Genomic DNA, 15,894 nt, shown 5'->3' with positions numbered 1-15,894 from the left:
CATGGCTCTGGCTATTTTTTGGGAAGGAGATGGAGGACAGGGTTAAGTGTGAACTGTATGGTGGCCCCACAACTTGCTGGGAGCACTGGGCTCAGCTGGGAGGCTGTGGCCTCTCTGCAGCAGCACGGTAGCTCCTGCCTGCTCACTGTCCTGAGCACTCAGTGTCTGGCTGGATTTTGGCCATCGCTCCAGCAGCAGCAGCACAACCTTCCTGTAACGCAAGGGGCCGTGTTTGCTTTGCTTTTGCCAAGAACTACTGTGCCATGGAGGGCAGTGTGTAATTAAGTTTCTGGTTCTCTATTACTTGACCTCTTAATATTTAACTAAATAGCTGCACAGCTATGGCTCAGGGCCCCTGGAGGGAAAGTAGCCAAGGCAGAGGGGAAAGCCTCACAGAGCCCCAGCACAATGGGATACCCCAGCCCTACACACCCCCTCATTTCCCCCCTGCCCTCTCTCTTGCGAGCAGGCAGGAAAAGAGACATAAACTTCCCCACCAGTGAACCTCCTGCTCAGTGTGTATGAGTTCTTTCAAACCCCCAGCACTCGCCTTTTATGCAGCCCCTTCAACACTGGCATCTGATGCCAAATGGGTCCTGTCAGCCTGCGACACAAGGGTGATGATGAAGGCAATGTATTTGCAGCCTGGCACAGCACCAGGAGCATCCTCCCTCCTCTCAGTCCATTTTCCTGGGGGCTCAGGGGGGTAGGGACGAGCTGGAGGAAGAACTGCCATGCACATACCTGTCCCAAGGGCAATCCTCACGCTGATATGAGCAGCTGACCTGCCAGAAGCCACTGCTGCTGCACAGAGTCTCTGATAGCTTCTAGGGGCTGAGCCCCACATCCCTTTCTGCTTTCCTGCCTGTTTCCATCACACCAGGAGTGCCACTGGGTTTCCAATCCCTCCCTCTCTCCCTCTGCCATGACACACTGAAGCTGTATGGGTGAAGGGGGACAGGACTCAAAACAGGCTTTGGGAAAACTGGGCTAAACATGATGCTCTGGGCTTTCCTGGGGATTGGTACCTCCATGCCAGCCTTGTCCTTCCCCTACCCCAGATCCTGTCACTGGCAGCATATACTGGCAGGGAAGCTCCACTCCAGTCTCCTGTAGCATTGTGATGCCTCCAGGAGCATCAACAGGACCTCCAGAACATTTGTGCCCCTTTTGCCAAGGCATTTGAATTTGCTCTCGGTAAGGGAAAGGATTTTGTCCTTGCCAGAATCAACATGGGGCCGACACCTTGCTGTTTGCCAGTGCACCCAGGGAAGTGCTGAAAGCCAGCATGCACCTTGGGGCAGAAATGGGGACCTTTGACCCAGGGATGTTTCTTACCTGGAGAATGCCTCCAGCCACAGCCTCTGGCAATCTGCCTTCCCCATGTGCTGTCCTAGGCCAGGAGACCAGCACGTGCTGCAAATCCCAGCACCCCAAGCTGGGTGCTGCAGGGCGTCTTGCCCCCACACCCAGCCCACCTCCTTCCCCCAGGAGAAGATGCTGCTGGGGAAATTCAGTTCCCAGAACCAGCTGCCTGGCACTTTGTGAACGGTAAACAGCCTCCGGCACGGCTGCTCCCTGCTCTAGGAGTGGGCAGAGGCATTGCTGAATCACCCAGCTGGTATTTCTATCCTGACAGCTGCTCCGGGGCTGTGCTGCTGCACCCAAACCCGTGGCTGCACCAGAAAGCTTCACCTGGGCCACTGGCTCCAGCTCCCTGAGGCAAAGGGGGTCTGCAAGGGAGGAATTGGTGGTGGAAACACTGAAGGTTTTTCATTGATGGCTGTTCCCACACGGTTTCTTGGGTACACCACGAAGCAGATGTGCAGCTTGCTGAGGGCACTGGGCAGAGCAAGCCTGAGCCTTTCTACCACACAAACTCATTTTGGGGGTCACAGCCACTCCCACTGCACTTGACTGACCCAGCTGCGCCACAGGGCTCAGCTCAGAAGCCCTCCCAGTTTGAGAGGCTTCTCTTTGCACCAGGCACCAGCTGACCCTGGACTGTGCCGGAGAGTGACGGCCAGCCCAGGAGGAGCTTGGAATACCTGCGGGCTCTGCAGCAGGCATAGTGCCAGGAGAGCTGAGTAAGCACAGACCTCAGGACACAGCTGTTTGCCGGCCGAAAACAAACCGAGAAAGAAGCCGGCAGCCTGTGACCCCCCGGCACAGAGACTGCAGCGCTTGCACCACCGTCGCGACAGCCCCGCAGCGGGCACGCGTCCCATCTGATAAAAACAGATCTGCGCTGCAAGGATGGGGGGAACCAGCTCTGACCAAGAGGCAACTCATCCTGGCCTTCCCAGGCTGCCCACTGTGGGATGCCGTGGGGCTCGTCTGAGTCAGGGGCTGCCTGTCTGCTCCCCCTCCCGGCCTGGTCCAGGCTTTTCCTATATAACTAAAGGGAAAAACAAACAAATAAACAAACAAAAAAGTGGCAAAAGCCTCTCTGGGATGTGTGGCACAGGTGGCGGTGGGGAGCCCGGAAGTAGCGGCCTTTGGGGAGAACCACTCATTCAGGACAGCAAAGGAGTTTATTCATGGAGCTGGACTGTGCCCCAGCTCCCTGCCAAACTCTGCCATCAGGCTGGGATGAGCCCAGGCAGGGCATGCAGAGAACCAGGAGAGACACAGCTCTGGGAGCCCGGGCTGTGCAGAGCAGGAACTCAGAACCACTGACTCACATCCCCGAGTGGTGAGACGTGCCCAGGGAGCCCAAAACTCCCATGGCTCAGCGGAACAGCCTCATGCTGGCAGTGGTGCCGCTCCTTCAGCTTCTCTCCAAGCTTCCTGCCCCAGGAAGCTTTTGATGACTGTGTAACAGAGGCTTAACAGCACCTTGGCTTTCCTTAGCCTCCAGTTAGGCAGGCAGAGCTCAAACAGCAGGCTGCCAGCGAGAATCAAGACACAATTGCCTACTCCTCCATCTTCAGCCAACACCCATCCACAGGGCTGTACAAACATGCAATGATATGCGGCAGGAAGATCACACCAGTGCTCCCAGATAATGAGTTTGAGCATCATCACAGAGCTGAAGAGTCCCTTGGGAACACCAAGGAGATGCTGCAGTATCCTCTGATCCCAGGAGCCCCCGTTGTGCCCCAGAGAACACTCGCTGAGCCACCACACTGCGCTCTTCACCTGTCCCCAGGCAACATGACCCCAGCCCACCAGGACACCTGCTGGATCCTTGCCCTCAGAGCCAGCTTCAGTGGCCAAAAACGTTCTGTGTAAGCAGCTCCACACTGCCACAAAAACAGACTTCAAGGAGTATTGGCAGCCACACCTAGAGCACACTGTAAAGCAGAACACGAAGCAGCAGATTTACACTAGTTTGCTGTTAAACCTGCTGCATCACTGCAACTCAGTTTTGAAACTACACACTCAAGACTACCAATAAAACAGCCCTCATAGCTGGGAATGGGTGGGGTTTGGTGCTCCAGTGCTGGAGATGCACATCTGCCCATGTCCTCACACCTCCACCATTTTACACAATGTGCCTTTGGAAAAGAGCTCTCCTTGGGCCATGCTGGCTTCCTACACAGGGATACATGTGAGGGTCAAGCACCTTTCTAAAAGCTCCAAAGCTGGAGCTTTGGGAGTCCTCAATCTTTGGCCTCCTGAAGAGGCACCAGCCAGGCTAAGTCCAAGGAGCTCGCCCACCCCATGTCCTGCTCTACACTGCTCCTCCTTCCCATACCAGCTGTCCCTTGGCTGCAGGTCTAAAACCCTAAAGCACCGAAAGCCATTAACAGTCCTGCTCCTCAGGCACTTGTGAGCTGAAGAGATGTGATTTGTGCCCTATTTATTTCTTTATGGCCTCTAAGTGCTCAAAAAGCCTCCAGGAGTCATAAAAGAGGTACACCATTGCTTCTTCCTGACTTTTTAGAATTAGAAACATCAGCTCGGCTTACTGGTACCTACCTTCATGTCCAGAGGATTCCCCTGCCCTTAGTGGGATGGCTGGAAAGCAAAATATGGGGATTCCTTATGCCACAGAAATATTGGCAATGGGTCCTTCACTGGCACAGGGCCATCCCCAGGACTTACAGCAGCAAACCCCATTCCTTACAGACTGATGTGATTTTTTAGCTTGCTTTGTGGTGCAAGAAACAAAACCAGGTGCCAATATGTACAGAATTCCTGGGGGTGGCACTGGGGATCTTTAATTATCTTCCCAAAAGGTACACGTGGTCAGTGTACACAGCTGGAAGTGACCAGCCCTCAAGGCTCTGGGGCACATGCAGCCTCTCTGTTACCACTCATCCAGGTATCCAGGCTCCAGACATCCAGGAATGAGGTCTCTTGAATCCAAATCAAAGTCCTTCATCGTTAAGAGCCCCCTAAGACACAAACTGAAGAGCTGTCTTTATCAGCTGTTCTGAATGAAGAGAAAGGCTGTGATGGCCAAAAGAGTGATATTCTTCCAAACCCTGTAAGAAGGTAAGAATGCTCTCCTCAAACGTGCAGGTAAAACACTGGCAAAAGCACCACTTTCCTTACTTTGTAGCCAGCCAGTGCCAACACACCTCCAGGTAGAGTAACAAAACAAATCCACAAACTAAAGACAGATCTTGTTCTTAGGTCCCAAAATGATACACATACACATGGACAAATTATCAGAAAAGGCAGTATATTTTGGTTTCCACCTTAGTTAAAACTGATTTTGGTTTTCAATTAATCAGATCTCAGTATGCCCGAGTTCAGGTTTCAATTTTTTTCCCCATAACAGTAATGATCTGGACGACCATAATTATAAAAGGGACGGGGAGAAATCTCGAGAACAAGTTACATAGTCTGAACTGTGCTCTCTTCCACATGAGCACTCTAGGGAATGTTAGTTTCAGCTCTTCCTTTTTTTTTTTTCTTTTTTTCTTCCTTCAGGTTGTTACTAACAAAAATCTCTACTGTTTATTAAAGCAAAGCTACAGTAAATTTTCTTGCAGTCTTACAGCAGGTTTTCATATTACCAGTAGGACTCGCATGCATGGATTGCAGTCACACACACACGCTCACAGACATTATACAGTAGCCAGTTGCCACCATAAAAAAAACCAAAAAGAAAGAGAAAGAAAACAGACATTCATTTCTTTAAGTGGTCATCATTAGAATCGCACCAAACTTTTGGATTAAAAAAAAAAAAAAAATACTGCACAGGTCTTCCACATCTACAAGGTAAATCATCCCTTTCACAATGGACGGAGCTCTCGTCTCCATTTGTTCAACATGCATCACTAAAGCTTGAAGGCACGCTGGCCAAGGAGAGCCCTGTTCTTTTGTCATCTGAACTCCAGTGTGCTGCTATCGGGGTGCAAAAAAAGGACAAAAATAAAGCCAAGCCCTTTTGCAGCACACCAGGAAAAGGTCATTTGGAGACCACAGTACTTGGAAGGCAGCCCAGCTGCCTGGATTCTACTGCTAACTGTGCTCTTGGAGGCATTGAAGGAACACACTCGTGTTTAAAAATGACACATGAAGGCAAATTTCTGCAAACCCTTTCTTTTCAAACTACCTAAGGTAGACTAACACTCCTTCTAGAAGAAACTGGTCCTTCAGTCACCAGCTTCAAGTGGGAAACTTCCTACCTGCTGTCTTAAAACACTGAAGCACCAGAGATTATAGGGCTGATGTGTTTGGGCATTCACCAGCTTCAGGGAAACTTAACATCAGGAAAGAAAAAAAAAAAAAAAAAAAAAAGGAAAAAAGATGAAAATAGATCCCCAATGCCTCAAGAGCACTATCAAACCAGAACTCTTGGGCTACTGACTGCCGGCACTGTCAGAAGCTGCTCGCTTCTGGGAAGACACCTGGAGGTTGAAGCCTTATGGTGCTCGGGTATCCTCCCAGGGTGAGATTTGCTGAGTTTTACTGATTGCCAGATAAAGCAGTGTTTCGGAAAACTAAAACCAACAAACTCATAATAACCATCACCAAAATCACCGTTGGAAAAATTCCATTTTTCAGAAGGTCTCATTGAGAAACATCAGTCCCTGCTCCATGGAGCAGGGCAGATACAATTAACAAAACCCAGAGTGACCCGTTCCCCACAAGCTGGGCCTTTGAGGTCTAGTCCCCGTATTATATTGGAGGGGAGAAAGAAAAAAAAAACCCCAAAGAAAAAAAAAAAAAAAGAAGGTTGTATCACCTCTTCCTCCTGTTAAAGTTTTAATCCTCTTATTCCATTTTTATTTGTTTTGTTTTTTTTTTCCCCCGATTCTCCCTTCCACTCTGCCACCTTAGCTGGGGGAGTTATTGGTACAAGAGTTTGGAGAGTCCTGCTCGTTTATTGTGTTCAAGAGTACACACACCGGCTGCCGGGGCAGGTGGTGGTGGCTGTGTTCGCGGTGCTGCTCCTCCGTGGCACTGAAAAGCCCTTCCTCCTCGTCCCCGTGGGGACGGCCGCTGCAGCTGTCGCAGAAGTCCAGGGGCCCATCCAGAGCATCATCGATGAGCCCGTCAAACTCCTTGAGGTCGTCGTCGTGATGACCCCGGTTGCATACGCAGACTTCTATGCCCGAGTCGCCGGTGAATCGGCGCTGCCTGCCCGGCGTCTTGTCCTTGGCGTCGGGAATGGCGCTGCTCTGCTCTAAGCTCTCAGAGCTGTAACCTTTCAGCAGTTCCTCCTTGCACTCCGTATCCTTTTCGGGACCGGCCCTCTCCACTAGCTCGGCTCCCGTGCTGGCGCTGCCGGGCTCGACGCTTTGCATTTTGGCGACGGCTCTCTCGCCCAGCACGGTGCTGGAGGGCTCGGGGTCCCCGCGGCCGGGCGCCCCGGCGCTGTCAGTACTGCTGTTATTGCTGCTGGGCGCCGCAGAGCTGCTCTGCGCTGGCTGCAGGGTCCTGGGCGTGTCTGGGATTGTGCTACTGCTGCTTGCTGGGACACACTGCTGATGTAAGGCACTGTACGGGGGCGGGGGGGTCGGCGGTCGGTTCACCACTTCCTCATAGGGAGGTAGCAAATAGTTTGGCAAAAACCCTAGAAGTGGGAGGCAAGGAGGAGAAGTTATTTCAGGAGCAGCTTATCTCAGGAAACGAGTCACTAATACAGGTCAGCATGGCATTTGTCACCTACCAGCACCTTCCCACTGAAGAGCACAACCGGATGTACAAAGCGGGGCCAGAACTTGTCCCAGCTGGGGCACGTCATGTTTTAGAGAAGCAGCAAACATGGCAGAGGAGGGCACCGTTACAGGAGGAGATGGACACAACTGGGGGCCGCAGCCTGATCTCCTGGCTCTCTCTATACTTACCAGGCAAAACTCCCTGGACCATGTACCCCAACACAGTACCATAAACTACACTGGCGGATGACCTGTGTTGGAGGGAACAACTCCCCAGTCCTCTCCAACACTGCCTTTTCAGCTGAATTTTTACTTTCAAGAGCGAAGATTTAATCTCACAAACCACTGTACAAATGTGAAGAGACATGAACAGTTACAAGGAACTTGGAGATCCTGGCTTTTGGTTGCTGTCTCAATGTTGGATTCAATTCTTCTGGTGCAGTCAGAATAAACTGGCAGTACTGGCAAAAGAGTTTGGCTTATTGTACTTACAGCCTTTCAAACCCATGAAAAATTTTGTTTATTTCTTAAGAGGCAACAAAATTGTCTATATAGACAGAATGTACTTAAACACTGAAAACATCTAAGGATAGCACTGCAATTTTCCATGTGCAATTGAATATCCCTGGGGCTGGGGAGGAAAAGGCTGCTGGGGATGATTTCTGAGGTGATTGCCAGAGTTTAACAAGAAAAGCAAGTTCATACATGCAGTTCAACAGTCTGTCAGAGGAAACTCAGCTGTGGTACCTCCACTCAGAAAGAGACTTGCTGTTCTAGCACAGCATAGCAGAACACAAGGAGAGCATAAAGTGATTGTACTCTCCCTGAGTTGTGGGCAGCAGCTCCTTCATGCAAAGTCCTAGGGCTGCTCACCAGCAGTGTGGCCCGTGAACAACAGCACAGGGTGGGAGCCAGCAGAGCCTCTGCTGAGACTCCACTTTCTCCCAGTCTGTGTGACCAAATTTTGTGAAGCTACTTCCCACACCTCAGTCCCACCAGCAGCAAGTCCAGGCTAGAAAGGAGGAACATCCACAAAGTCCTGAATGAGGTATTCTAAGAACCTTTGCAGAAAAAAACCCAGGGAATCACCACACTCCCAGGGGTGGGTAAGAAGGTGCTGTAGTTGGCATGGTTCAACTCCAGACTCAGAGAGCTTCAAATGCATCCAACACCATCTCCTCTCTGCAGGCCATGGTTAAGCAGCAAAGCTGCCCACAGCCCCTTGCTGTAGGCAATTACTGCTCCTTCCTTCCACCTAACACGGGAAACTCGCTGCTGCCGTGCTCCCAGGGTCTCCAGGCAAAGCAGTGTGGGGTACGTACGGAAATAAAAGGGCAGGGCTGAGTAGTTATGGGCCTCCCGGTAAGCGATCAGGTTGATCTCGTGCTGCCGCTGCTGGGCCTGGAGGCGGTGCTTGGTGCGGCGGTGATGGCAGACACAACAGCAGCTGAGGATGATGATGATGGTCCACACCAGCCAAAACCCTGCAGCAGAGGAGAGCCAAGTGTTAGCCATTGTGTGGGAGCTGCATCCAAACCCAGCAAACCCAAGAAGCCAACGGAGAAGAAGGTCGTGTGAAAGCCTGGATCTGAACCTGCTCTAAAGGCTGAAATACGTGTTAGGCCAGGAGGCTTCAACACTGACCCTCCTGCCTGTGTGGGACACTGCGACTCCAACAGCCCTGCCAGAAATGGAGAACTCTGAACGCACTTTGGTGCAACGTGGATCATGCTCAATAGGTACAACTCTGGAGAATAACCAAATATGGAGACAGGGCTCCCCACTCCATCGCTCCTACCCTTTGGTTACCATTTCTTCTAGCCAAAAATGAGCAGAGCTGTGAATAGCATTGAGCTTGCCTCCCACAGCCACTTTGGTTTGAAAATAAGAATCAAGACACAAAAGACACTCTGCAGATTGACCACAGAAGAAGAGAAAAACCCCAAGCACTATGTTTTGCTTTTGTTTGCACTGCTCTTTAATTTCCAGCCCAAATCCTTCATTGTTATGTTTAACAAAAACATGTTCTTTTTTCATAAATGTCTCAAAATATTTTTAAAACTTATTTTTGTATTCAATGTCTTAAATTATCCAAAATTAAATTAAACTGGCCTCCCTCTCTGAATCCTCAAGAAACCTAACTTCTGCTCTGTTTGTGGTCATGTCTGGTTTCTGTGCACTGTTGTACTGCATGTACACTGCTCCTTAAAAGAGAACTTTAAAAGACCACTTCCTGAATTTTACCCACGCCCTCCAACATGTGGAATAACTCTCTCTTTCCACAAGTTTCTCACTTGCATGCACTACAAAATGTTTCTGAGACACACTTTTAAAAAAACTGGAACATTCGCTCCAGATTAGGCTTTTGTCTCCTGCAACTGCAGCCCACAGCTCAACCTACCCCCAGTGTCTCTATGCTCTGTCTTTTTTAAGCTCGGTTTTTGCATCTAAAGATACTGGGAGAGCTCTTCCTTTAGAAACACGTAAGCTTGGCAGTCATTCCTCACTAGAGATCACAACACTGTTTTTCTTTCTGTAACACCTCTGCCACTCTTCACTATTCCCAAGCAGTCAAAATAGAGATTCCTAATGCCACAGCCCATTTTCAGGATGGCCAGTCTATCCTGTGGTATCAAACTGCTCTTCTCTTTCCACTAAAAACCTCCAGTCACACCTTTACGATACATTGGTGGTTTCAGCATCCCCTGCTGTGTTTGCAATGTCTTCTCTGCTAAGAGCTACGTGGGGAAAGGTGAACAGTTTAGGAATTGAAAGAATGAAAGAAGTATTGCTCTGGCTTAGGACAAAGGGCAATCTATCGTTATCACCCATCTCAGAGACCTGCACTGGGCTGTTTGTAGGTGAACTGGATGTGCCCTATCGTGTCTCTGAGCATTTTGAGTGGGGACTTTCACCTCCCTGTGTTGTAACCCAAATTCTTCATGTATTTTGGCACAGCAAACTGAAATCTCTCTCCTGCCTTGTGCAATCTATATTTCCCTAATCAACTGGAACCTGCCTTACCACCAAACTTATCAAAACCTGCTATCAAATGAAGGTGTTACATATTCCCACCCCCCTGCCCCTTTTTTTTTCTTGGCTGGAAATGAAGGTTCCTGGGTAGTTTCTTCGGCCAGCCTGCTCAGCTGTACCACGAAAACCAGAGACTGTGATCGTCACTCCAGACAAAGGACAAAGTACTCAAGATGCTCTCTGCACTTCCCAAACCAAAATGAGGCCACTGACCTCCACATACCCTCCAGTTTCTAAAAAAAGCCTTTTTATATAAACTAAAAGGACTGACCCAGTCTACCCTTTGCTCCAAAGCCAAACATTTGCAACCACTCCTGTAGCCTCTATCACTACCAAAATCTTGGTACACAAATGCAATACTTCAACTGTCTCACAGTTTGAAGACTCTCACCAATAAATACACTTTATTTCTCGCTAAGAGAAGGTCCCTTGGCTCTTGCTTGCTGAGGAAGCAAGAATACACTCATCAAAACCAGGTCATTGGCACAGCATGCCACCATGCACTGAGGCAGGCCTGCAGTTCATCTTCTAAGTACTCCCTATTTTCGAAGAGCAGTCCACGATCATGAGTTCAATAACAATGGAAAATTACACCCAGCTATCCAGGGATTTTAGCTACAGTTTGAAAACAGATGCTTTTAAACACAACACATTTGATCATGTCCTTTCCCAAGGAGTCTACATACAATGGTAGCAAGCAGCACTTAATTAGTTAAGATGTCCTGGAGAACCGCCACTGTTAAGCAATTTCAGCTGTAGCAGCCAAATATTTCTGCAGGGAATAACTGCTCCCACCCAAGCCTGCATCCAGAAGATTAAAAAACTATTTCTTTAGAAAACTTCTCTACCCGCTCCAAAAAACGTCCCAAAGTGCTTTGCACACAAACCGATGCACAAGCTCAGAGTAGGGGTCAGAGTAAGCTCAGCCATGCCTGGGAAGAGGTGTGGCAACTCTGTTAACAACACACAGTAACAACATACAACAGCTTAGGGTAATAAATTAACGTTGGATCCTACTGAAACCACAGGTGGCATTTAAGTAAACACACCATAATTTAGTGGATTGCAATTTGGCCTCGGTGCCAGGAACAACACCTTCATTCTCCTGCAAAGGGTCTGTGCGTGCTCGCAAATGCGAGCGGATGAGAGCTGTTGTTTTCATGAGAACTTCCAGAAAAAAAACCACTAATACCACATTATTGCCCGGTTTCATTAACTGCTGACACTTCCTAGAGCTTCTAGGAATTACTCAACCCCTGACTCAGCATGAGCCTGGATGGAAGACTCAGCACGAGCCTGGAGGACTTGCCTGGATGATCGCAGGAGATCAGCAGCATGTGCCCACCAGAGTCATTTGCTGGCCTGGCCTCTGGCATCCTCTTTAATGGCTGTGTCCCCACCTTGTCACTCAACAGCACATCGGCACCTCAGGGCTGGAAAGGCTCCAGCGCATCACAAGCGATAGGATGGGACACCCATGGGAGCTGAGGCACACGAGGGGCTCCCTGGTTGTCACTTGGGCAGAGGTGCCAGCGCTGGGAGAAGGACTGGGCACAGCTCTGGTTGCAAGCCCAGCGTGGTGCTGGGAGTTCAGGGCCTCCATAAAAGGCTCTACAACGCTCCTTTGCCAGGAGTTTAGGCACGTCTGCAGTTTTGGCTGCAGAAGAGAAAATTGCAAAAGCCTAGCAAAAATACAGTATGGTAATTTATTTTGAATAAAGCTATGCTCCAAGGCCAAGTGCAATTGTAAATATTATGTCTAAAAGTATGGAGTGAACAGTGAAGACGTTCATGGCTGAGCTGTGCATTTGTACACCTGGTGAGGCTTGGCTTCAAACCAGCAGCAGGGAGGTGAGCTGAGCAGACCACTGGCCTGTGCAGCCAGCAGCTCATTTGGCAGGAGGGGAATTGCAAATTCACCCAAAGACAACACTACACGAGCAGGAAACGCAGGGGCCAAGCATAGCAGCAGCACACACTAACACCTCCTTCAGGGTAAAAACAGGTACCAATTCTGTCTTGTGCTGAAAATGGGTAAGATGTACAGAGGCAACTGAAGTTTGGCATTAGAAAGCCTCTAAAAGCCAAGTAAAACTGAACTTCTGGTTGCCTTCAATGTCCCCAAAAGCCCCACTGTTGCCAAAAGCCTTCCTCTTGCTGTTCAAGATGTACCTTCTTCCCAAATGGATACGAGCTGCTTTTCAGCAACATTGTATTGAGCTACCGCTGCATTCACCAGAAAAGGAAAAATGGTTGGGAGACACATTCTGAGCCAAATTTGCCATTCAGTGTCTGATTTGAGAGTATTTTCCACAGCCACCTGGCAGCGACCACTGGGAACAAAAGCTCGTGGCAACCTGAGGACAACATGACAGCTAAAAAACAAACAGTGACTTTGGAAATACAACTTCTGGTGGATAGCCTGAGCAGAAGCAAAGTACTGGTCTGGAGCAAAAGAGGCACCAGGAGACCACTAGACTTGAAGGCAATTTCAGTACTGCTCTTGGTTTATGGAAGAGTTAGAAGTTGCAACACTCTCCAGCCTGAAAACGACTGAGTCCTGAGACACACTGCAATATTTTTTGTTAAATTCACTGGTGATGCCTACAAGTGGATAATGATGCAAGCAAAAGTGAAACAGACACAGCTGAGAAGTTGATTATTGCCAAGAGATTTCCCTGCCAGAGCACCAAAACCTTTCATAAAAATAAAAGAAGCAGCACCAATCTCTAAGCTCAGAGCTGTAAGCCAGACACAAGCACAAAGCTCAGGAAGTCAGAATGGGAGCTGCAGAAACACCTGGGAATGGAATTAGGTCCCATGAAAGCCATCTCTCACAACCAGAGGAAACACTGAAGAAAGAGAAGGCTGCTACATTTGCAGCATTCTTGGGAAAGGGAGCCCCATCACATGGTCGTACACCAAAGATGTTTCCTATCAGCTGTGAAAGAACATGCTTCAAGCTTCAAGAAGACCCCTTCTAGGGCACTAACCATAGTTTTGCTCAAACTTCAAAATAAGTAAGAATAAAACAGTTTAAGAATTAAAAACCAGAGCACTCTTTCCTCATGAAAAAGGAGGAAGCAAGGTTTACTTTGATGCTGTACTGTATTTGCTGCCTGGGATGTTGCCATCAGCAATGCCGTTGAGGGAAGCTCCTTTTATCCTCTGCAAAATGGAAAATGTTTTCTGGAGCGTTCCAAGGGTATGAACAGAGAAATTTGCCCTCAAGTTCATGGTAAACTTGGGCAAATGCCATGGCTCTGTTGGCAGGAAATCCCCTAAAAGCAAGCCAAAACATACTGCAAAGTGCCTTTGTGTCTGCCTGACAAGCATCTGGGTAATAGCTTTGGCTCCATGAGAGCTGGTTCTGAACAGAAGGAGAAGTGGGACAATTTCATTGACTAAGAAGTGTCCCAAATGGTGGCCTCACAGTCAGTCATGGTTGGAAAAAAAATGTCTATCAGAGGGCCAACACTATAATCAAAAAAGGGAAATTTATTGGTACCACAACCAGGATGCCTTGGGTTTAATCGTGTCCTTTGGAAGAGAGGTCACATCATCTCCTGCCACTGCAGGCACGAGCCAACACTGCCGCTCAAGAATGCCAGATGAAGGATCCATGCCACAGGCCCATCAACATTTTAAGAAGGAATAAAAGAAGCTGCTGAATGACGTGATCCTCTCCTGCCTGTCTCAACCATACCTCCTGCTGCTTCCTCCACCTCTTCTTGTGCTGGCACAAAGCTGCGCACAACTGTGGTTTGAACTGGTTTGAGGGAACCAGAGCAGGTTGAAACTCGTTTGGCAAACACAGCAGCAGCAGCAAGAGAAAGACTGACTTTCAGTGACAGTTTTATGTTAGTTTAAGTCATTGGAACTGCAGTCCCAGCCTGACCTCACTGCAGGAAAAAGTTACGGAATATTTGTAGAGTACAATGGCAAAAGAAAAAAGCTGAAGACATCTCCAACTCCTGCTCGCTTGCTTCCAAACTGGCAACAAGAGGAGACACACATTAACTGCAACTGGTTTCTGGTTTTCAGAATAGCGTCCACGATATATGGTACACCCACTGCAGTGAGATAAGATGGAAAACCACTAATTTCAGAAAAATCCTTTGCCTATCAAGCAATGAGAGTCAACGTGAGGCAGTAAATCTGCAGACATTGTTTTTAGCCCTCACTCCTAGGGAGGGAGCCTTCCAAGGGCAATAGCTCCCATGCTCCAAATGACACATTTATAAGCCCAGTCCCTCCCAAGAGATCTATGTTGGAAAAATGCATATTGAACAATAGTCTAACGGAGACCAGAGTGGAACATCCAGCTGAGACCATGTCCTGAACATCTGGGAACAACAGATCTAGGTACTTAGTGACAAGCTGGGTTGGAGGTATGTAGGGCAGGGGGTGAAGCAACACCAGGCAGCTCTCTTGCCTTTCCAGGCTGTTTAACACAGCACAGGTGGAAGCAGCCACATAGGGCAAAAGTCAGTATCTGAATAGCCAGGCTATGCCAGACAGCTTGCCTTCCGCTTTGGATCTGGGAATTTTACTGAGCCAGACCAAAACAAACTTAAGGTGATTTGGCTGTCTGGATTAGGCTACAAGAAGTCCAAGGAAATCAGGAAATAACTCCCTCAGTGACCCTATTTATTATGAGTTTCTGTGTGGTTGTGACATCTGTTGTTTGCCCTATACAGCTGGCAAGGCTTTCTCATGGCAGGGTTATCACTGCAGCACAGCTGAGGAGGAACAGCCCAAGGGGAAGTTTGAGACGCCTAGGAAAGAGAAGCGAGTACAACCACGTAGAAGGCTGGGTTAAAGGCAAGGAACAGCAAAAATCTCTCTTTGAGAAAAGACGTGGGATAAGTCAACACGGGGTAAGGACAAAACCATGGGACTGGTGCATTGTTTGACTGAGTGTTTTGGAGACTGCAGCGAACTCTTGGACATGAATTCCTATTATAAAGCTGACCTCCTGGAATATGTACGTGGTACAGCAGTTGCTTTAGTTTTAGCAACTAACCGGATCCTTGCCAGAATTTTCTGGCAGCATGCTTTTTGGGAAAAGAGCTGTCTAGCGATTCCAAGGGGAAGCGTGCAGAGATGAGCAGAATGTTCAAAATCAGCAAAAACACTGACTGTGCTGCTTGCAAACAGAACATTTTTTTCCTGTACAACCCTTCCACTAGGACCTAAACAGTCAAGATCTTTTTTTTTTTTTCCTTTCTTTCAGAAACAGAGGGGCTCAGTATCACTCAGTATCACTGCTAAAAAAGACAATGAAACAAAACAGGCACAAGCAATGTATGAACACTCACTCATTGCCAATGCTGGGTTGTTGTACAGTACCTAAAGGACCCATGACCACCTAAGCCCTTGAAGTAAATCCTACAACCTTTTGCAAGCAGTGAGCAGCTGCCTGTTTCTGTGCTCCATGATTCCTGAAGCATGGTGTACTATTTTTCCAACCGCACAATGAAATGTACTTTCTAAAGCTTTGCTTGCTGTGTTCAGAGCCTCTGGAATCATTTAATGATTCCAAAGGTAAGGAGAGACATGAGGATGGATGTCAGGAGATCTGGATTTAGTGTTCAGTCCACGTTATATTCTTAAACCTGGGAAAATCCAGAACCTGTGAGCTGTACTTCTTAGCCTGCAAAACACAGGAACTGCATTCCTCAATTACCTTCTCTCCTGTATTTTGAAAAGTGGTATTTTGGAATGGTTAAGCAATAAGATAGGCCTGGAAAAAGGCCAACACAGGAAAACTTCAGTAAATCACAATCACATCATAGAG

The 15,894-nt window shown here is 48.4% G+C and overlaps 1 protein-coding gene across 6 annotated transcripts in view; it reads right to left on the bottom strand.

Annotated features, from left to right (window-relative positions):
- Positions 1 to 4,616: 4,616 nt before the first annotated feature.
- Positions 4,617 to 15,894, bottom strand: part of WBP1L (WW domain binding protein 1 like) — a 58,352-nt gene continuing 47,074 nt past the window's right edge. For all 6 annotated transcript variants that reach the window (XM_040071874.1, XM_040071875.1, XM_040071877.2 and 3 more), the window contains 2 exons: positions 8,384 to 8,545; positions 4,617 to 6,976 (listed from right to left, as the gene is read on the bottom strand). In XM_040071874.1, the coding sequence (XP_039927808.1) occupies positions 6,237 to 6,976; positions 8,384 to 8,545 (902 nt within the window). In that variant the 3' untranslated portion in view covers positions 4,617 to 6,236. The remainder of the gene's footprint in view (positions 6,977 to 8,383; positions 8,546 to 15,894) is intronic.

This window comes from Hirundo rustica, chromosome 8, assembly GCF_015227805.2.
Source record: "Hirundo rustica isolate bHirRus1 chromosome 8, bHirRus1.pri.v3, whole genome shotgun sequence".
Taxonomy (NCBI): domain Eukaryota; kingdom Metazoa; phylum Chordata; class Aves; order Passeriformes; family Hirundinidae; genus Hirundo; species Hirundo rustica.
Note: the sequence above shows the minus strand (reverse complement) of the source record. Positions and strands in the feature narration are given on the sequence as shown.